The sequence below is a fragment of the Balaenoptera physalus genome (assembly GCF_965194825.1).
Source record: "Balaenoptera physalus genome assembly, chromosome: 20".
Taxonomy (NCBI): domain Eukaryota; kingdom Metazoa; phylum Chordata; class Mammalia; order Artiodactyla; family Balaenopteridae; genus Balaenoptera; species Balaenoptera physalus.
This window is the reverse complement of record NC_138901.1, coordinates 63830424-63852000: the sequence shown is the minus strand read 5'-3', so window position 1 is coordinate 63852000 and position 21577 is coordinate 63830424. Positions and strand designations below refer to the sequence as shown.

Below are 21577 nucleotides of genomic sequence, written 5' to 3'. Positions count from 1 at the left end.
GGATGATATCCCGTCGTGTGGGTAGACCACGATTTGTTTGTCCGTTCGTCTGTCGATGGACGCTTGGTTTGTTTCCACCTTTGGCAGTGGTGCATAGTTGCTGCTTTAACTTGTCAGTACTTAATTTGAAATGTGGTGATGTGGTGTGTGGATCAGAAAGAAAATGTCATCTATGAGGGGGCAGGAGGGTGACTTACTCTTGACTCCGCTGATTTTAACACGCACGTTTAAAGGCGCTCACTGCTGAGCGCGACACACGGATCGGGGAAGCGCACCGCACGCAGCGTCGTGCTCGGGGCGCCCAGGCCCGCGTGGCCGTCTTCCGCTTCCGGTGGCCTCGAGGCCCGCTCAGCAGGCTGCCGTCCGAGGACTGGCCCTGCCCCTCCCGACCTGAGTGGCCACAGCAGCGGGTCTGGGGCTGGACGGTGGCCTCTCTGAGCACAGCAGTGAGGGGAGTGCTGGGCAGGCGCGGGACTTGCCCCCGAGTGACGGGGACAGACTGGGTGTTCTCACGAGAGCCACTGCCACGGGGCTCGGTGCCTTTCCTCGTGTTCCTCAGTGAGATGGTCAGAGTCGGTGCCCTTGCGTCTTCGTGACCACGTGCTGAGCTCAGGATGGCTGGTTACATACCTGGCGGTCGGCTAGACGATGCAGTGATTCGGTAGCATGGTGTATATGTGGGCGCTGATTCCTGGTAGGAGGTTATTTCCGGCGAGGAGTCAGTGGGCAGCCCAGCTGCAGAGTGTGGGTCAAGGGCTGCTGTGTTGGGTGCAGAGGAACCCTTGGCCACTTCACAGGTGGTTCTGGTCCTGGTGTTGGGAGCACGCCTTCATGTGCGTCATGCTGTGTGTCTGCTTTTGGAGGACGTGAGGGAGGTGTTCATCTCAGGTCCCAGGACAAGGAGAAGCTTCTCCTGTGAATCTGGTTTCTTTCTATCTTGTGGGCAGGGTGAATCATTTTTGCTCTGGCCACCAGGAAGCTCAGCTCAGAGCCAGTCATTTGTCCCAGCTCTGGTGTGGTCTGCACTTTGGCTTCTAACCTTGCCTTCTGGCCCAGCTTTTTTTCCCTCCCCTTCTATTTCCCTATTGCCTGGGTTTCTTCATTTACTCGCTTTTCACTATGTTCCCTGGCTTTCTCTCAGCCAGTATTTCTCAAATGCTGGATCCCCACCGCCTTCTGTTTTAACTGTGCTGGATGGGCCCTGAGCATAAGTGTGTTTCCAAAGCTCCCCAGAGATTCAAGCATGTGGCTGGGCTTGGGGGCCACCGCTGTTGTCCGTTTCACATCTTTTTAGCAACAAGGCAGGATAAATAGACAAAAAGGATGGAGTCGGGGAGGAGAGCCAACCCAGAGGTGGTGGTCTGAGCTCAGAGAAGCCGAGTCAAGTGGATTATGTCGTTGTCTTGCCAGTGGAACCAGTGGGAAAGCTCTCCTTGGCCAGCGCTGCAGAAGCCTCAACTCCTGGACAGGCTGGGGATGAGCGACTGGAGATCTTGCTCTGAGGGCCTTGGGCCTGCCTGGTGGGAGCACGGCCTTGTGACAGCGTCTACGGGCCGTTCAGGACACAAGCCCGTGCATGGGACCCAGTCACGCTTAACACCATTTGCTATAGAATGTAGTTCTAGAAAAGACCCAGTGGATAAGGAGAGCACTTGAAACATGGTCTTCGCAACTCATCTGACCCCACCTGTGTGTTAGAGGAGCCCTCTCCCTGCTTCAAAGAGAAACAAGAAACTATGAGAGAAAATGCATTCTTTCTTGATTTAAAAAGTATAATTTATTGGCAGAAGGAAAGAATAAAGTAAGTAGCACAAGAAATCACTATCTAACCTGACTGCAAGATGTTAAGTAGGTTTTAACATTTGAAGGAAGAGAAACAAATGTTTCTTTAAACAAACCAAACCAAACCTTTTATTATTTCTTCCCCTGCCCTCCAAAAAAACCCAGGTTTTTTTCATTTAGTTCTTTTAACTTTGAACAAAAATCTTGGTAACTTTTTTTCCTCTTTACCATCTGATTGTCAATAGTTTCCAAAGACTAAAGTGAGCTCGACCGAAATAGATGATGCACTGTAGGATTTCCAAGCGGGGTGTCTCTTCTGTACCAAGTCTCAGGGGGAATGTTTAGGACGCCTGTTTTAATGGTCATGGAGGAAAATTTGGAAAGTTCGTATAAGTAGGAAGGATCAAACTAGAACTAGCCTTGTCACTGTGATCGCTATTAATATTCTGGTTTATTTTCTCTGAGCCGCTCTTTGTTTAGTGCCCAGGGGTCTCTGTGGCCTGTGTGACCATCACGGGGTGGTACAGAGCTTACCCTCAAATGGCCACGCTGGGAAGAGGCCAGCTGCCCCCTGTGGTTTGTCCCCTCCTCCCTTGCCGTGGGTGGTGGGGTCTGGAGGGCGGGAGGGAGAGGCTGTAGGGAACGAGGGGCTTATTCAGCAGTCGGATGTTGCGGGGAGGAGGGCACCCTGACGGGGAGGGGGGGAGGGAGGGAGGGAGGGATGGGGCGTGTAGGCAGGGCGGCCTGGTGGGGAGGAGGACTTCAGGGCTGGACAAAGGAGCCCAACACCGGCGTTTCGGCCCCCCCTGGGCAGTCACCTGCTGCTCTCTGGGCCCAGGTTCCCCTTTATGATGTAGATCAGGGAGTGGGACTGTGTGACCTCCAGGGCCCGAATGCCGGGTGCTGTGTCTTTGAGAGCAACTTCCGGGCCGCTGTCGTTCCGGCGTTTCTGAATGAACCTCCTCATGCATCTCCTTTCCGGAGTCTCCAGGCGAGAAAACAGGCCAGTTCCTCAGGAGCGTGTTCGCCCGAGGCTCACCGGCTCCCTCTGCTCCAGTGCAGGCTGTGTGTCCACGGGTCACTTCAGGGTGGCCCGGGACGAGTCAGTGCCAAGTGAGTTCCCTCTGGGGCCCGTGGCGTGGACGCAGCTGGTGCCCAGCCAGAGGCCCCGTGAGCAGCTCTGCCGCGCTGGGGAGAGGTCCCCACTTCCCTGCCCGCCTGGCTGGTCACAGAGTCACCGCGGGAAGGAGATGTCAGCCTGCCCCCGAGGCCGCCCGTCCCGGGAGGGCGGCGGGCCTGCCGCATGAGGGCCAGCGCAGCGCCGGGCGGGGGGCAGCCTGGCGCGCTTGTCACACGGAGGTGCGCGTCGATTTGAGTGCTGCAGTGCTCTGCCAGCCGGTGGATGGTGAAGAAATCCTTGCAGTAGAAATTTAAAGGCCGCTGCAAGGGAAGAAAAAGAAAATTGGTTTCAAACTAGGAAGAGGGAAACAAATACTGTCTTCTTCAAAAGAAAAAACGCTTCTTTAGCACACTGCTTCTGAATCAAGCTCTCAAATGAGATTTAAAAGAAAAGAAACTGCCCCGTGAGGCTCATAGAATGTAATCTGGAATTGGTCACCCTAAGGTGCCTCTCCTTGCAGGAGGTGATGTGGAAGGGGCATGGCACCCACTGATGTGGCATCTTCTGGGCATCAGGTCACTTCAGAGGAAGTTCCCAGACCAGTGCTGTCATCCTCTGAGGGCCTCTCCTTCTCCCCGCAGCCCTGTGTCTCTCTCAGTTTCACTGAGGCCGAGGGAGGGCCCTGTGGGAGGGTGCAGTTCTGTCGCTGGCCTCCAGGGCCGGCCCCGAGTGTCCCTCTCTGTGCTTGGGGGCTGTGGTCAGAGCTGTCCTGCTGGGAGCGGGCTCTGCCCGCACGCCGCCCCTGCCTGGCCCGGAGGCTCCTGCCCAGGGCACCGTCCATCTGTGTCCACGCGAGCACTTTGCAGCCAGGGGCTGCATCTGGCGGCGCCCGGCAGGTGGCAGGTGCGGAGGACACAGGTGCCGCACCTGGTGGTGGGCGAGGCCAGACTGGGCCACGCTGGGGAGAGTGGGGAGAAGGCCCACTCCAACCAGCCGGACGGGGGGGAGCGGGTCGGGTGGGCTTGTGGACGCTGAGGGTGGGAAGGGGGAGACGCGAGCCTGTGTGGCCTCCAGCTGCCCCGGCTGGCGGTGGAGGGCTGACAGCTCACGGGGGAGGGCGCAGCCCGGGCTGATGCCTACGCTGGTGCTGTCCCAGCGCTGGCCAAGGGACCTGTTGGCCAAATGAGGATGGGACTTATTTTTCTTAAATATATGTGCTTTTGAATGGACGATACATCCACATAGTTCTGAACTGAGAAGGTGTTAAGGTACATTCTGAGCAATCCTACCCTTTACCTCTGACCTCCCCTGCCCCACCCCCTTCTCCCTAATAGCAACCCCTTTTAGTATCTGAATAGCCTTCCAGTGTTTTTTATGCAAATAAAGCAAAAGCAAATTTATATTCTTATTTCTCCCTTTGTAGCACCCTGTACACATTCTGCCCCTTGCTTGTTTACTTGCAGCATAGTCTAGAGACTTTCCATGTCACTACATGGAGAGCCACGTCCTCTCTGTGAGCGTAGTGCCCTGATGCTCTCCTCCTGTACTGTTTTAAATCCCATCCCCTATACAGCAGCTTCCGGCTGTTCCCCACGTGCTGTTTCATAACATTCCTGAGAGGATCAATCGTACCTACGTGTCCTTCCCCATGTAAGCAGGTGGATTTGCAGGTAGCATTCCCCAGGGACAGTGCTGGGTCCGAGGGTAATACACAGTTGTCATTTTGACAGATTTTGCGAAAGCCGGCCGCGGGGGTTATCGCGCCCTGCCCTCCCACCAGCCTGTTTCCCCTCGGCCTCACCAGCAGAAGGTAGAGTCAAACATTTGGATTTTTGCCAACCTGACGGGTGTAAAGAGTATCTCAATGTAGTTTTGTGTTTTTTTTTTATTGATTTATTTTTATTTATTTATTTTTGGCTGCATTGGGTCTTTGTTGCTGTGCGCGGGCTTTCTCTAGTTGCAGCGAGCGGGGGCTACTCTTCGTTGCGGTGCGCGGGCTTCTCACTGCGGTGGTTTCTCTTGTTGTGGAGCACAGGCTCTAGGCACGCGGGCTTCAGTAGTTGTGGCCCCTGGGCTCAGTAGTTGTGGCTTGCAGGCTCTAGAGCGCAGGCTCAGTAGTTGTGGCACATGAGCTTAGTTGCTCTGCGGCATGTGGGATCTTCCCGGACCAGGGCTGGAACCTGTGTCCCCTGCATTGGCAGGTGGATTCTTAACCACTGCGCCACCAGGGAAGCCCTCGATGGATGTAGCTTTAATTTGCATTTTTCTGAAATGTGAGCTGATCATTTCATATGCTTAGGGACCACTTACATTTTTTGGTGGACAGTTCTTTTCCCACTTTTCTCTTGAGTTATTGGTTGCTTGCTTCTCAATTTCTGTGAGTTCTTTATATTTCTGGAAGGTTGGTTCCTTGTGTAATGAGCTGTAAATATTTTTTTAAATTTTATTATTTATTTGTTTGTTTTTGGCTGCGTTGGCTCTTAGTTGCGGCATGCAGGGTCTTTCATTGCAGTGCACGGGCTCTTTGTTGGGGCGCTTGGGCTTCTCTCTAGCTGTGGCGTGCAGGTTTTTCTCTTCTCTAGTTGTGGCACACAGGCTCCAGGGCACGTGGGCTCTGGAGTCGTGGTGCGCGTGTTCTTTACCACTGGACCACCAGGGAAGTCCATGTACATATTTTTTCAGGCTAGGAATTATTCTAATCTAGCCAGATTCTTTTAAGTACCCCTCCCCCCATCTCCTCTTAAAGATTCAGACTGTGGCCTTGGGATGGAGTATGGTCCTATTGGGACAGAACCGTGACCTTGGCTTCCTTCCAGGACTTTAAGTTAACGGGCCGCAGGCAGGTTTTCTGCATGAGCATACAGTGGTGTGGGCGTGTTTGCATCTGTGTGGGCGTGGGTGGTGACAACGGCCAGCCCCTCCTTCGGTGACAGTGGCCCTCTGGCAGCGGAGGCTGCGTGTCCAGGGTGTGTGGTCACCATCGTCATTTGTGGAGCAGGCTGATGGAAGGCCGTTTTTCTTTTTTTTTTTGGTTGTTATTCACAGCCTTAGAGATACGTGATTTATGTACCACACAATAAGGTTCACTCACTTGAAATATATCAAAAGCTTTTAGTACATTTAGCGTTGTGCGACCATCCGTGTACTCTTACTTTGGAACATTTCATCAGCCCCAAAAGAAGCCCCGTACCCATGAAGCAGTCACCCCCTTCCCCCTCGCCCCCCAGCCTCTGGCCACTGTCGGTCTGCTTTCTGTCTCTGGACTTGCCTGTCCTGGACGACTCGTAGAAATGGAGCAGCGTGTGGCCTTGCGTGTGTGCTTCCCTCGGCGTGTTGTCACAGTTCACTGTGTGCAAGCAGGTGCCTGCACCTCCTTACGCGTTCAGGCTGAATGCTGTTCCGCTGTATGGATACACCACGTTTTATTATTCTGTTTACCCGTTCCTCTGTTGAAGGGAAGCCCTTTCCGCTTTCTGGCTGTTATAAGCGATGTTGCTGTGGGCTCCGTGGGCACCGTGTCCTTTCTCTTGGGTAGAGACACGGGCCTGCACCACCCCCATGCTGGGCAAGGAACGTGGAGAACGGCACACTGGCCTCTAAAGTGCTGGACGCAAAGCGACACACGTCACTTCTGCCACATTTTACTGGCCGGGGCCGTGGCTGACCCAGAGTGGGGGGTGGGGAACGCAGTTCTGTCCCAGGCCCTGGAAGCCGCGGACTAGAAATGTTTGGTGCACAGAACTAATGACTGCAGAGAGGGGAAGTGGGCATCCGGGGGCCCAGGGGAAGGATCCTGTCTGGAGGGGTCACTAGCAAGGTGGAGCTCCAGGGTGAGAATTACCTGCCACTGATGGGTCCGCCTTGAAAGCTGGTTGGTGGAGAGACCTTGAGTCTTCCAAGGAGCAGCTTAGAAGTGTGTGGCGGTCTTGGAGAGGACAAGGGCAGCCTCATGGAAGGAACGTTGAGCTCCGGGGCTGAGGACCGGGCTCCCTGAGCTTTCCTGGCAGGCGCCGGGGCTCAGCAGAGGGAGAGCAGAGCTCACCCACCATCTCTTCTCGCCTGTAAAATGCCTCCTTTGCGGGATGTGGCACACAGTGGGCTGTTGTGAAAGGCAGCTGTCACCTTGGTGAGTTTGGCCAGCAGCAGTGGAGCCTGCGGTCACGGAGTGAATGGGCCTGGCCTCCCCAGGTCTTGGTCCATCTTCCCTGGGAAGCACGGATGTGCCGAAGGACCGCCCTGCCCTCCCCCTGGTGACCCCGGGCTGGCTGAGGGAGGAGGAGGCTGGTGGCCAGTGAGTATTCTGGGGCAAGTAGACAGCTCTCCCATAAAATGCAGTGTTTTCTGGACAGACCTGCGTATGCGCCCTCGTCCGTGCTGGAAGCGCACTCCTTTATTATTATTTTTCTAAACAAAGTAGCACAAAGGCAATGTAAACATTGTTTGAACAAAAGCATTTGGCTAATGGAGATAAAACCAAAAGGAAAATAACAACTTTAATTTCTTTCTGGCTTTTGTGTTTTGACATTTAGCAGCGTACTTCTAATCTTTTAAGAATTTGAAAAAATCACAGGTTGTGGAAACCGCGGTTTGTTTCTGCGTGTTCACTTAGTGTGAAACGGACTCAGCGCCCGCCTTGCCCGACCTCGGCCTCTCCTGGAGCGTGTGGCGGGGGACCGCAGGGCCGAGGAGGGTCCGGCAGAGGCGCGCTGCGGACCCCGTAGGAGGGTCGGAGGGCTCCACCTCCGTCCACGCGGCTCTTTGAGGTCGGCATCTGTGGGGCCTCGAAGGCCGCCACTGCGCTTCCTGGAGGAGGTGACCACCCGTGACGCTGGGGCCAGCCATCTTTCCACTCCGACCGGCTGTTGTTTTTAAACCGCAGCAGTATCGTAGGCCGTGTGTCCTGCTCCGCAAGACGTCTGTGGGTCCTGGACTTGGGCGTCAGGTGAGGGTGGGGAGAGCCGCCGAGATCGGGGGCGGCGTGTGAGCAGGTGGGATCGAGTCGTTCCTTCCCGCGGCAGATGTGTGCCCGGCTCCGCGCCAGGCCCTGTGAGGCAGCCCAGCGTGCAGACAGTCGGGGCCTCTGTCCCCCGAGAGCCCGCAGTCCAGAGGTCGGGGGAGGAAGGAGGGAGAGGCGGGGGAGGGCTGGAAGCCGGCCGCGGCAGGCGGGGGGGCGCTCCGGGAGGGGGAGGTGGTGGCGATGGGCTCAGTGTCGTGCCACGGGGGCCTGGGCCTCCATGCAGCAGGCCTGGGCGGGCCGTGCGCTCCCACACAAGGGTGTCTGAGCTGTTGGTCGGCGTAACAGGACGCGTGCGGCTCTTCCAGCCTGAGGCTGGCTTCGTGCCACATCCTCTGGACTCCCCGCGCCCCTGTCAGTTAGCGTCGCCCCCTGAGACCCTCGGCTCTCGCCTTCCCTGCGCTGGATGGTTCTCCTGTGTCTCTGCCCCGCTCCTGGCCCTTCTTGGACTTCACTGATGGCCACTCGCCTCCTCTGACTTGTGCCCTCGTCCCTGCTCTCCTGGGCTCCTCCAGCGCCCCTCCCAGCCCTCGGCACCAGCTGCCCCTTGGCCGTCTCCATCCTCCATGCCTGTCCTGCTAGCACCTCCAGCTACGTTCGCCTGAAATAAAACTACTTGTTCTGCCTCTTTCCTTCTCCTGAAACCGGCTCACCCTCCGCACCTTGACATCCTGTTAAAGGTGCCTCTGTGTCCCTGCCATTCCCGCCGGCCTCTGGTGTGGGCTCCGCGTGCTTCCTGCCGCCCCCGCCCCGCAGTCTGCCTGCCGCGGCTCCATCGGGACTGCAGAAGCCCCGCCTCGGCGGCGCCACCTCTCTGCCCCCGACACGCAAACCCACTCCAGTAGCTTTGACTGCAGCAGTGTATCTTAAAATAATTTTAAGTGGTAGCAGTTGAACGTTACTCATCTTAATAGTTTTTTATCTACAAAATGCCATGGTGCCTTTGGCGGTTCCTCAGAAAGTTAAACAGAGAGCTGCCACGTGACCCAGCAGCCCTGCTCCTTGGTATCTGCCCGGGAGAACTGAACACGCGCGTCCACACAAAAACTTGTACGCAAAGTTCACAGCAGCGTTATGCGTAACGGCCAGGAAATGGAAACAACCCAGGTGCCCTCCAGCTGACAAGTGGGTAAATAAAACGTGGTCTATCCATACGATGGAAAATTACTCCTCCATAAAAAAGAGTGAAGTACTGATAGATAGTGCAGTGTAAATGAACCTTTAAAATATGCTAAGTGAAAGGAGCCAGACACAAAGGCCACATACTGTGTGATTTCATGTACGTGAAACGTCCAGAATAGGTGAATCCACAGAGACAGAAGGCAGGCTGCTGGTTGCCTGCCGGGGGCTGGGTGGAAGGAGGAGTGGGCGGTGACTGACGACACGCAGGGTCTCCTTGGAGATATGAGAACGCCCACCACGGCCACGGTTACCCAACACAGTGAGGGTGCTAAATTGAGTGTGAATTGTACACTTTAAAATGGTGAATTTTATCTCTATAAAAACAAAACAATAGAAAAACAACCCCTCCCCCAAATGCCGTAACAGTGATACCTGATTTCATGTACGTTATTACTTAATGCAGGTATTTGAGTTTAAAAGTAAATTGAAGAGGTGGCACATATATACAATGGAATATTACTCAGCCATAAAAAGAAACGAAATTGAGTTATTTGTAGTGAAGTGGATGGAGTTAGAGTCTGTCATACAGAGTGAAGTAAGTCCAGAAAGAGAAAAACAAATACAGTATGCTAACACATATATATGGAATCTAAGGAAAAAAAAAAAAAAGTCATGAAGAACCTAGTGGTAAGACGGGAATAAAGACACAGACCTACTAGAGAATGGACTTGAGGATATGGGGAGGGGGAAGGGTAAGCTGTGACAAAGTGAGAGAGTGGCGTGGACATATATACACTACCAAACGTAAAATAGATAGCTAGTGGGAAGCAGCCGCATAGCACAGGGAGATCAGCTCGGTGCTTTGTGATCACCTAGAGGGGTGGGATAGGGAGGGTGGGAGGGAGGGAGATGCAAGAGGGAAGAGATATGGGAACATATGTATATGTATAACTGATGCACTTTGTTGTAAAGCGGAAACTAACACACCATTGTAAAGCAATTATACTCCAATAAAGATATTAAAAAAAAAAAGACTGTGGGATAGGGAAAAAAAAATAAAAAATAAAAGTAAATTGATTTAGGGACTACCCTGGCGGTCCAGTGGTTAGGACCCAGCACTTTCACTGCCGAGAGCCTGGGTTCGATCCCTAGTCCGCGAGCTAAGATCCCACAAGCTGTAAGGCATGACCAAAAAAAAAAAAAATTGATTTGAAGAAAAATATTAAGCAAACAATAGTGCAGCTTACAATAAGAATGAAGGAGAGAATTCCTAAGACGGCACCTGGCACGTTGGAGACGCCCTGTGAGTGTTAACCATTATTACTGTTACTTGGAGGATTTGGCAAAAATCTGGAAGGTGAGTGACCAAGGTCGGCAGGTCCAGATTCCTTAGCGCGCCGAGTGAGGCCCGCAGACGTCCCCACGCCTGGTCACCGCCTCCCTCGTGCCCTGCCGTCCCCCCATCCTCCCGCGGCTCTGCCTCGGTTGCGTGGATGTCCCAACCCAGACGAGCCGCGGCGTATGTTTGTTTCCCCGTGAGCACCGTTCTTTAAGCACCGAGTGTGTGAAAAGTACTTGTTGAATCTAGTATCAGCTAAACCGTTCATCTCTCTCTGCGCTGTGATGATGAAATGATGTTATAAGAGCAAAAGTATTTTTAAAATACAGTTCAGAGGACACTTGTACACCCTGTGGAGTAGTTCTGCTCCCAGGAACGTGGTCTAGAACACTTGGTACACGAGTCCCAGGGGACACACGTGCACACACCAGCACTGTTCACGATGGTGAAAAGGTGAACTCCGTCTAGGTGTCCACGGACAGGAGAGGGAGTGGGGAGACTTACACATGAGCACAGGCAGCTGCCATACGGCAGGGACATGGATGAGCCACCCAGACACGCAGCCACACACGTGGACAAGCCTCAGAGACGTAGTATCGACACCGGAGCAGGTTGTGGAAGTGGTACAACATGTGTGGTAAGATCATTTTCTTTTTTAAAAAGCAGGGGACAGAGGAACTCAGAACCTGAGCTGTTTGCTGGGAGGGGGAAGGGGCCTGGGGGACAGGGGTGCCTCGTCTGTGCCCCACATGGGGTTGGCGCTTCTGCTTTTGTATATGCCCAACAGCATGTCACAAACACTTAAGAGGACAGAGGAGGGGCAGGAAGAGCTTCGGGCGGGTGCGCCTTTTCTGGGCCGACCGTGACATTTGAGAGCCCAGTGAGTGTTGCAGAGTAACACCCTGGGCAGGTCTCCAGCAGAGGGGAAGGAGGGAAGTTGCACTTTTATTCTGAACCAAAAGAGGAAGCTTACCTTTCATCACCGAGACCCGGTTTTTCCTGGTGGTGTTTCAGATGACGGCTGTTTTAAAGGAATAATCAGCGTTCTCGGGTTGTTACAGCCGTGTGGCTGATTTAGCAGAAGACACGGTTATAGCCAAAGAGGTACTGTTTCTTAAGGGTGTGAGTTCTGAAGGGCTAATTTTTTAAAAAATAAATTTATTTATTTATTTATTTTTGGCTGCATTGGGTCTTTGTTGCTGCGCGCGGGCTTTCTCTAGTTGCGGTGAGCGGGGGCTACTCTTCGTTGAGGGGCGCGGGCTTCTCACTGCGGTGGCTTCTGTTTCTTGCTGAGCATGGGCTCTAGGCACGCAGGCTCAGTAGTTGTGGCGCATGGGCTTAGTTGCTCCGCGGCATGCGGGATCCTCCCGCACCAGGACTCGAACCCGTGACCTGTGCACTGGCAGGCGGATTCTTAACCACTGTGCCACCAGGGAAGTCCTCCAGGAGGGCTCATTTTTAAATCATTTTGGAGTTTCTGGTACCTGAGGCTCCCACCCTGCCGGCTTTCGTCGTGTTGCCATCTGTGGGACCTGACATGTCCCAAGGTGAAGCTTTCTTGGGAGAGCGTTAAAGGCCCCCTTCTTTGTGGGCTGCACTGGAAAGAGCTGGGAACGCCAGGGTCCGATCCCGCGACAGCACCACACCGCTCAGAACTCACGTCCGCACGCGGCCGGGGCTGGGCCCCTTCCAGTTGCGGCATCTTTGCTCCTGCCCGCTTGGTTTGGTGAGCTGGACAGGATGTCCTGTGGCCAGGTGAACAGGGGGTAGGAAAACAGTTGCTTCTCTGCCATCTTTTGGCCTCTTCAGCACCTAGACAGGAGGGGCCCTTCTAGGCCTCCGGATTCAGTGAGGAAAAATTCATTGTTCTTATGACTTTGAGCATTGGATTTGTCTGAAGCTAAACAGAATAAGAATAGAGATGAAGAGGGTGGGACCAGAAGCCAGAGGTCTGGGATCAAATCCTGGTCCTGCCACTTGCTGGCCTGTAGCTTAGGCCAATTACTTACCTCTCTGTGCCTCGACTTCCTCGCCCATGAAATGAGGGTAAGAAGAAGAATTACTCCCCGTAGAATTCTTACATGGTTCAGTGAGTGGATACGCCTGGCATACAGTCGGGGCTCAGTCAGGATTCTCCAGTTTCTGTTTAGAGAGCCTCTTCTATTTTCGGTTTCTATTCTAAGCCTGTCCTCTTACGATGACTGCTAGTATCAGAGGGTTAGCACATCTGAGACCTTGCTTGGAAATGCCAGCCGCACAGGAGAAGAGCTGGAGCCGGCGCCCGTGTTGAAAGGTTGTGCGTGTGGTCAGGCACCTTCTGCCCAGCGCCTTCTCCCTGGGCCCTTGGTGCTTCTGTAGGCTCGTCCCCCTGCCGTGGACGTTGTCTCCAGGCTGTCCTCGGGGGGCTGCTGAGAAACACCCTCAGAGACACACTCACCTTGGCACAGCCGGGAGCAAGCAGGTGTCTGGACCCCTGTCACGCAGCGCTGAGCAGCGGCCGTCCTCGCTGCGTCCCCTGGCCTCCGGTCACGCTGGAAAGGCAGGGTGTAGGTCCCTGTGGCTAGACAGGAGGCGTCCGTCCTCGCCTCGCACGCTGCCCAGGCTGCTGCTCCTGAGCCCAGGCTGGCGGGGCTTCGGGGCCTCCACTCCCCTCGGGGTGTGCTCAGCGCAGGCTTGTCCATCCCTGTCCTCGGCTCTGGCGTCGTGAGCTTTCAACCACGTAGTTTGGTGTTACGTGTTTGGTGAGCGGAGCAGCTGTTCTGCCCCGAGTGACAGAGATCCCGAGGGAGACTGAGTGGGAGACTGGCCCGAGGTGTGAACCCCGGTGTCTGAGTAGGGGGGGCGGGGGTGCTGTTTTCCTTTCTTTCCCTCTGTGTTCATTCACTCAGCGCACGTCAGAGCGCTCCCGGGGTCGGGCTCTGTCCTCGGCGCCGAGGACACAGCGGTGAGGAGGGGCAGGGCCCGGCGCTCGCGGGGGAAGCAGACAAACGGGGCATAAGCAGGAAGCTGTCCAACAGAGAGAGGGGCTCTGCCGCACGTGGAAAGTGGTGACTTGAGAGAGTGACGCGTGGTCCCGAGGAGGCGAGGTCTAAGCTGACAGGAAAGAGCCGGTGTAGCGGCAGTGCCGGGAGGTGGCAGGCGGAGGAGACAGCAGGTGCAGGCAGGTCGTTCCAGGGACCAGGGACGTGACGGGGAAGAGGGCGCAGCACGTGGGTGGCACACGAAGAGCTCACCTTCCCAGTGCGCCCGTCTTCTGGTCTCTGGGGCTCTGGTGCACCCCCCGCGCGGCCTGGGCTGGGCCTGTGAGGAACCGTGGACATAAGCCGTCACTCCCTGAAGCCGTGGGAGCCCCCTTCCTGCATGGCCGCGTGGGGAGAGTTGGATGTGACCTCCCGGCCCTGCTGGTTTAAGGGCCGAGGTGAGCAACTGCCCCTTCTTCTCACGGCCTTGGTTTGCACTTACACGGCATGCAGGCACCTGTTCCTTACCCGCACGCGGGCTTCCTCTGGGCGAGCATCTTGAGCTCCTTTTGAGAACAGTGTCAGGTTGCTGCTGAGCCTGAAACCGGGTCTGTGGGATTCTGGCTGCGGGGTCCACAGCCCCCCCCTTTGGCTTCCGCTCTCCCGCGGGCTCCTCAGGACATGGCGACAGCTCAGCACTTAGCGCCACCACAGTGACCAGCCAGGTCTAAATTAAGCATGAAATCATGGGAATTCTAAATTTTCCCATGTAGCTCTTTTTTTCCCCCAAATGTCTCAAGCTGGAAAATTCTACTGATCAAACTGTAATCCATCGCTGGGCCTACCCGGTGGGGTGGGTATGAAGCCGTCGGTTGCCCCCCCCAGTCTCTGGGTGGCATTGCCACCTACCATTAGTGGGCATTTCTGGCAGCAGAGTCACAGCATGTTAGAATGGAGACTCTGGCCCGGGGGTCACACGTGTGCCAGCTGCCTTCCTTGGGGGGGGGCCGCGTTGCGAGGGCCGCTCTTCATACTCCACGGCCCCCGGGAAGCCGCACAGGCCAAAGAAACATCCACCGCTAGGCTTCTTGCCGGAATTCCAGCCTCTCTGTGGCTGACCTGGGGCAGGGGCTGCCCGTGACACCACGGAGACGGCAGGGAATTGAGCCACTTGTCGGAAAGGGCCTGGGGACGGGAGGCTTGGGCAGGTCGTCCGGTCTGGCCTGCCCCGTCACTTGAGGAGCGGGAGGCTGGGCCTGGCCTGGTCCCCGCTCGCCCGGCTCCTGCTTCTGTGTGCTCTACAGCTCCACGCTGATTGCTTTCTGGCCGGACTTTTTTTTTTTTTTTTTCTTTCCTCCTCGGCTCAAGTTTAGTAAAACTACAAAAGACCAAAAGTGATACCCTACTACTATATACATCAGTTTGCCTGCCCCATAATACTGCTCAGTCCATTCCCTCCAGACGAAGCAAGGCTGGCCTCCCCAACCCCTGCCGGAAAGGCCTGTCCTGTCCCACAGCACATCTGGGCTGAGTGTAAGGTCTTGTGTTTGAAGCATGACAGTGGTACAGAAGAGGTTTTGTTCTCATGGCCACCTACCGCAGCCTGGCCCTAAAGTGGCCCAGCGCTCACTTCTGCTTAGAGAAACATTCTTGGCTCTTCTGGACATCAGGCTTGATGGTATCGCTGCCAGGCTTCCAGCCAGCTGGGCACACTTCCCCATGTTTGTCAGTAGACTGGAAGGCCTGAACTAGTCTCAGTGTCTCATCCACAGAATGGCCAACAGGAAGGTCATTTATGGTGATCTGTCGAAGGATACCTTTATCATCAATAATAAAAAGACCCCTGAATGAGATGCCTTCATCGGCCTTTAAGACCCCATGGTCCTGAGCAATGGTGCGCTTGGGGTCTGATATCAACGGAATGTTCTTGGGTCCCAGTCCTCCTTGTTTCTTGGGTGTGTTGACCCATGCCAGGTGACAGAAGTGCGAATCCACAGAAGCACCAATCACTTGGCAGTTGAGTTTCTTAAATTCTTCTGCCCCATCACTGAAAGCAGTGATCTCCATGGGGCACACAAAGGTGAAGTCAAGAGGGTAAAAGAAGAACACAACATATTTTCCTTTGTAGTCAGATAGGCTGATATCTTTGAACTGACCATCTGGCATTACAGCAGTTGCTTTGAACTGGGGGGCACTGTGCCCGATTTTGGCATTTCTTGAAGACTTATTGCTCTCAGCAGTTCTCACAGACAAACCACAGAGGACAGTCAGGAAGGAGACACGCTGGCCGGGTTTTTTAAGAATGTTGTCCGTGGTTGGTCATTTGCAAAAGTGCTCTGAGGAGTGGCAGAGGTGAGGGAGCGTTACGGAATTCTTTGTCGTCTGTGGCACGTTTGTGCATCCACTTGGCCCAGCCGTCAGGGTGTTTGATCCTCGACCCCGGGAGGGAGGTGCAGCTTGTCACACCCCCATTTCTAAGTGACTGCGCTGTCGGATGGCCAGAACCATGTCTCCCGACCCTGGTCCTTGCTTCACATCATCTTTTAAAATGACCACATTTCAACACCTGTGTAATCTGCACCCAGGGCTGCTCTTCCCAGAGACTGAATGATTGGCCGCATTGGTAAAGAAAAACGAAATTCCTCATGTGTGTTTTCAGTACTGAGTTCTACTTTTAGAAAAATCAAGAACAGGTAAAGTCATAGGAGGATGTCTGACATTGAATTTTCCTGTGCTTGTTCCACGACTGTCGTGTCTTGGGAGAAGCCCCCAGGTGGCTCTGTGAGGGGGTGGTTAGAGGGGGCAGGGGTCATCCAGCATGGGGGCAGTGCCGTCAGACCCCACTACAGCCAGTTAACTGGCACCCCGGGGCTCTTCCTGTGTGGGCGGTTTCACTGTACCTGCTTTGTCATCTAGAAGTTAAGTCTCATGTTCGTTTTTGCAATTCTTTCAGTATATGAATGCAAAGTCTTCTTTAAGCCCACTTTTGGGATAGAGATATAAAATTTGATTTCTCTACCCAACGAGGAGTCGTTGGGATATGGATGCCGTGTTCAGTGAGTGAGGAGGACATTTCCTTTTCTGGCTGGCCCTCCGCTCCCCCCACCCCGTGGGTGTGAAGGCTGTCACCTGCCTTGAGAAAGTCACAGGAGGCTGCCAGATGCAGATAGTGTGAGCTGCCGTCTGGGGTACGTTCATTCAGTGGGATCTACTGCTTGTGACTGGCCTGGCCCGCGACTGTTAGGTCTGGGGAGGCGAGAGGCGTTTGCCGCCTTTCCCTCATAGCTGGTCCTGGTCCCTGATAATGATCCCTGATCCCTGAAAAGCCCCCAGAATCTCCGTGGGGGTTTGGTGGAAACCCCGACCGACTGCATCTTCTCCGCGCCTGGCCAGCCTTGCCCCATCACAGAAGCGCGATAGCCGAGGCACACGTGGGCTTTGACCAGGGACCCACCTGGGCTGCGGGACCACGGAGAGCTTCTCCCTCCCACGGTCGGGGTCGGGGACTCTAGATTTGGAAGGAATTTCCCCACCCCGCTCTGCAGGCCCTCGGAGCATGTTTTTATGGAATTCTTCTTGCCCCCAGGGGCATCACTCCAGCCTTGGAATTTTTTGTTTGTTTTTTTTAGTTTTGTTCTATTTGCTGTTTTATTCCGTCTATTTCTAGTCTCCACTGTCGGTAGAATTCTGGTTGTGTTTTCAGATATGCCAGAATTTTTCTGCCCTAGCCTGTCCTCGGCAAATGTGATCCCGCGGTTACTTTATGGTCACCATTACGAGCTGCTCTAGAAAAAGGGTGATGATCTGGGAGTTCGGCTGGGATGCCTGCGTGTCGACTAAGGGATGCAGCTCCGCGGTCGGCCTGGGCTGCGGGTCAGCTGTGGCTGGGGGCCTGGTTGGAGTCCCCGCGCCTGTCCTGGAGGCTCTGAGCGCGCTCTTCGGCTGTTGCCCAGGACGGAGCGCACAGGCTGCAGGTGACACGTGGCCGCGGGGGCTCCTGCAGCTGTGAAGTGCAGGGTGAGGGGCTTCGGGCACAGGTGGCCCACGGGTTCGGGCAGTGTCCTGTCCTGCTCCGGCTCCATCCTTGGCCCCAGCTTGCTGCTGTGCGGGCTCAGCAAGCTGGAAACGGAAGGCGAATCGAGGAGGAAGGTTCGGACAGTGGAGCCTGCAAGCTATTCAGAAAAGAGCGAGAACAGACCAGAACTCAGGTCTGGGTGTGCACTTGGGGAGTGTCGGGGCTTTGAGGGGAGCCCCGGCGGGTGTTTGCTGGCAGGAAGATGTCTGGGCGTTTACAGTCAATCCTGGGGTTGAGGGGGGAGGTTTTAAAATGGGAAAACGAGGTCTGAGGTCTGCGGGGCGAGTGGGATGGACCCACAGTGCCCGCCTCCTCCGTTGAGGGCCCAGGAGGCCCCTCACAGCGCCAGAGACTCACCTGCAGTCTCAGGTGAGGCAGGCGCGGAGCAGGTGGGCCCTGAGGGTGGTTCCTCGGAGGCACCTTTGGGGCCCCTTCCCCTTCGGGAGTTGCTTACCCCCATCTCGCCCTTTCTGTAGCTTTAGGAAAACTGCACGCAGCTGCTCGCAGTACACTCCTGTGCTTTCTCTGACTGTAACAAGTATTTCATTAGCTTTTCCCCTCTCAGAGCCGAAGTATTTCGGAGAGACTGCTACCAGGTGTCCTTGCAAGTTGGGCCGTAGTCCCTCTTTCTCAGCTGTCCGGGTTCCTTTCCCAGCCTGGGTCCGGGAGGGCGGAGGCACCCAGCCCTCGCTCGCGAGAACGGCTGCCTTTTCTCTGCCACCAAAGGCCTGGGAGGCTCGGGGGGTGCCCTGGCCGGGCCTCGCGGCCTCCCCCGGGAGGGCACCAGCCTAGAGGACGGGCGGCAGAGCCCGACGCAGCATCTCTCCCCCAGGAAGTGGTTTCTTTTCATTACATCTTTCACCATTTGAGGCCTGTTTCCCAGGACCGTTGCTCTCGTGCTTCCTCCGAGTGCCTCCTGACCTGGAGGAAGGTGGCCGGGGTCCCTCCAGCCCACCTGCTTCTCCGAGGAGCAGGGCGCTCGTGCCTGCCGAGCCCCCAGTGGGTGACAGACCAAGTGCCGGGGGGGCGCGGGCCCTGGGGACCTCGGGTGTGACTGGTGACGCTGGCGAGCGTTCGCCCTGGGACGTCGGAGCCCTTCCCCTTGGAGGCCCGTCCTCTCTCGCCAGCGTGGACGGCCAGCCTGGTCACATCACGCACGCAGGTCCCCATCAGAGCGCCTGGCCCTGGTCCTGGGACACACGGTAGAGGGCTTGTGAGAGCCGGTCGGTCAGGGAGGGGGCAGGCTGTGCCCACCCACGCGGAAGCCTGTGCGCTCTGTGGCTTCAAAAGGAAGCAGCCCTCCTGGCCTGCTGAGGGCCACGTGTGCGACTGTCACTAGGGTGGGCTTCGGTGCCCCCCCGTCCGCTGGCTCCCTGTGCGGAGTGGGCGTTTCCTGCGGCTTCCCCTCCTGACACTGTTCCCTCACTTCTGAGGCTGTGGATGGGGCCGGGGGGGCCGTCCGTCGTCCCTCTTTCAGGAGCAGCCCAGCGTAGGGTCCGCGGCGAGGCGGCGGGTCCTCCCTGGGGGCCCGGGCTCCCCGTCTGCACCAGGGCCGGAATGATCCTTCCCTGGAAGGCTTTTTGTGGACAGCCGGGCCCGAGGCCACCCGGCTCCTTCCCAGGCCAGAGGCCCAGAGGCGGCTGGGGGGGGGGGTGGAGTGTGGGGCAGCTGCTGGCTTTGTCCCCGGGCCCGGCTGCACTGCTCTGTCCTTGGCGGCCCCTGTGGGCTCTGGGCTGTCTCCTCCTTCTCCAGGAGAGGAATCACCTAGCAGCCACTCCCCTTCCGCCTCCCGGAAGTCTCCCCCTTTGAAGACCTCCCTGAAGGTTATTTCTGCAGAAGGTGCTTTCCGTGCCTGCCTTTGTGGCCCCCAGCAGCCAGCTGAGTTGTTCTGGATTTGCATCCTCTGTCCCCTGCCAGACTGCGCCTTCCTGAGGGAAGGGACGCTGTTTCTCACCTGTTTCATAAATCTATCAGCAGTGTTTATTATCCACGTCAGGCACAGTGCTGGGTGCTTGCTGGTGACCAAGCCACGTGGGTCCCCACACTCTGGACCAGAGCCCGTGGTCAGAGGCGTGGCCCTCACTCCAGCTCCGCAGAAGTTTCTTCCCTGGAGAGATGTGTTTGGGGCGAAGGGCTGGGTGGACCTGTTCATGTGTAACCCTCAGTTTTCTCCTCTGTGAAGTGAGGAAATTGGGGTAGAACCAGATTATTTGTAAGGTAGTAGTGCACAGCTCGGGCCAGATGCCAGAGGCTTTTGAAAGCCCAGTGGAGGGCCTGAGCCCTGCTCTAGAAGGGGAGTTGGGAGCCTTTATAAGAAGTCAGAAGAGGTGGTCACGGAGAATCCCCCGTAGTTAGAAGCGTGGTGCCCAAGCCGGTGTAGACAAGCATTAGATTGTTCTAGCTGGCTTTTGCCCGGCGGTGAAAGAAAAATACAATCAAAATACAATCGGGGACTTTCCTGAGAAGCCACCGCAATGAGAAGCCCACGCACTGCAATGAAGAGTAGCCCGCCCTCTCCACAACTAGAGAAAACCCGCGCGTAGCAACGAAGACCCAATGCAGCCAAAAATAAATAAAATAAAATAAATAAATAAATTTATTAAAAAAAACACAATCGCAGCAGAGCCGATCCAGTGGAAGTGTTTTGAAAATACAACAGTAGTTAATGTTACTGCTTTCCTTCCAGAGGCTTAAACTTGAGTTTAAGCTTTATTCCTTTTTTTTTTTTTTAAAGTTAACCATTTTGTAAATTTATTTATTTTTGCTGCGTCGGGTCTTCTTTGCATGTGGGCTTTCTCTAGTTGTGGTGAGCAGGGGCTACTCTTCGTTGAGGCGTGTGGGCTTCAGTAGTTGTGGCTCACGGGCTCAGTAGTTGTGGCTCGTGGGCTCTAGAGCGCCGGCTCAGTAGTTGTGGCGCACGGGCTTAGTTGCTCCGCGGCATGTGGGATCTTCCCGGACCAGGGCTCAAACCCGTGTCCCCTGCATTGGCAGGCGGATTCTTAACCACTGCGCCACCAGGGAAGTGCCAAACTTTATTCGTTTTTAACTTGTAATATTGATCTTATCTTAGTTTTGAAGGGAAGATGGCATCTCTTTTGTCCTTGGGGGCTGGAGGACGTCTACTCACCGCCCCGGCTGACCAGTGCCTGCTGTTTGCAAGATGCTTGCCGTCCCGGGGGTGGGGGGCTCGTGCACAGTAACGTTTGTCTTCTTTCTCTAGGTCATGGCTTCCGGCTTCTTGGACCTGAGGCTCCAACAGAGGAAATGACCATCAGGGACCCTGCTCCAGACCCATTACGGAGACTGAACCTTCACGGGGTGCGAACCTGCCTGGGACAGGGAAGCTTCTCTCTTTGAAGGGCTTTACATTTGTCGCAGAGAAAGTAAAGATGACGACTTCGTCTATCAGACGGCAGATGAAAAACATCGTGAACAATTACTCGGAAGCCGAAATAAAGGTCCGGGAAGCCACCTCCAACGACCCGTGGGGCCCGTCCAGCTCCCTGATGACGGAGGTCGCGGACCTGACCTACAACGTGGTGGCCTTCTCGGAGATCATGAGCATGGTGTGGAGGCGGCTCAACGACCACGGCAAGAACTGGCGGCACGTGTACAAGGCGCTGACGCTGCTCGACTACCTCATCAAGACGGGCTCGGAGCGCGTGGCCCAGCAGTGCCGCGAGAACATCTTCGCCATCCAGACCCTGAAGGACTTCCAGTACGTCGACCGCGACGGCAAGGACCAGGGCGTCAACGTGCGCGAGAAGGCCAAGCAGCTGGTGGCCCTGCTGAAGGACGAGGAGCGGCTGAAGGCCGAGCGGGCCCAGGCGCTCAAGACCAAGGAGCGCATGGCCCAGGTGGCCACGGGCATGGGCAGCAGCCAGCTCACCTTTGGCCGGGGCTCCAGCCAGCCCAACCTCTCCACCAGCTACTCGGAGCAGGAGCACGGCAAGGCCGGGGGGTCGCCGGCCTCCTACCACGGCTGTGAGTAGTGGCCGAGCGCTGGGCACCGGGGCTGAGCCAGAGCTCGCGGCCCCTCCATGCTCGCTGCGTTCTCGCTGCCGGCAGGCGACGGCAGCGCCCTCAGTCTTCCTGGGGTTATGGTCCCAGAGGCGCTTTTGGCCCCCGGGCCGCTCTGGCTCGGGGGTCCTGAGACCCTCTGCTG

The 21577-nt window shown here is 55.9% G+C and overlaps 1 protein-coding gene and 1 pseudogene across 8 annotated transcripts in view; one reads left to right on the top strand and one right to left on the bottom strand.

Annotated features, from left to right (window-relative positions):
• Positions 1–21577, top strand: part of EPN2 (epsin 2) — a 67773-nt gene that overhangs the window by 11705 nt on the left and 34491 nt on the right. For 2 of the 4 annotated variants that reach the window (XM_082441116.1, XM_082441113.1), the window contains exon 2: positions 20633–21396. In XM_082441116.1, coding sequence (XP_082297242.1) covers positions 20802–21396 — 595 coding nt within the window. In that variant the 5' untranslated portion in view covers positions 20633–20801. Of the gene's footprint in view, positions 1–11383; positions 11482–17447; positions 17546–20632; positions 21397–21577 lie in introns of those variants that run through there. The other 2 variants (XM_082441114.1, XM_082441115.1) reach the window with 2 other exon arrangements.
• LOC309650142 (peroxiredoxin-1 pseudogene) lies at positions 11503–17282 on the bottom strand (annotated as a pseudogene). 4 transcript variants are annotated; one of them, XR_014268711.1, is made up of 2 exons: positions 11862–17282; positions 11503–11769 (listed from the first exon to the last, which is right to left on the bottom strand). The product of XR_014268711.1 is annotated as a peroxiredoxin-1 pseudogene (transcript). The 4 variants fall into 4 exon arrangements; XR_014268712.1 differs by having other exon boundaries at positions 11503–12277; positions 12387–17282; XR_014268713.1 differs by having other exon boundaries at positions 11503–13470; positions 13611–17282.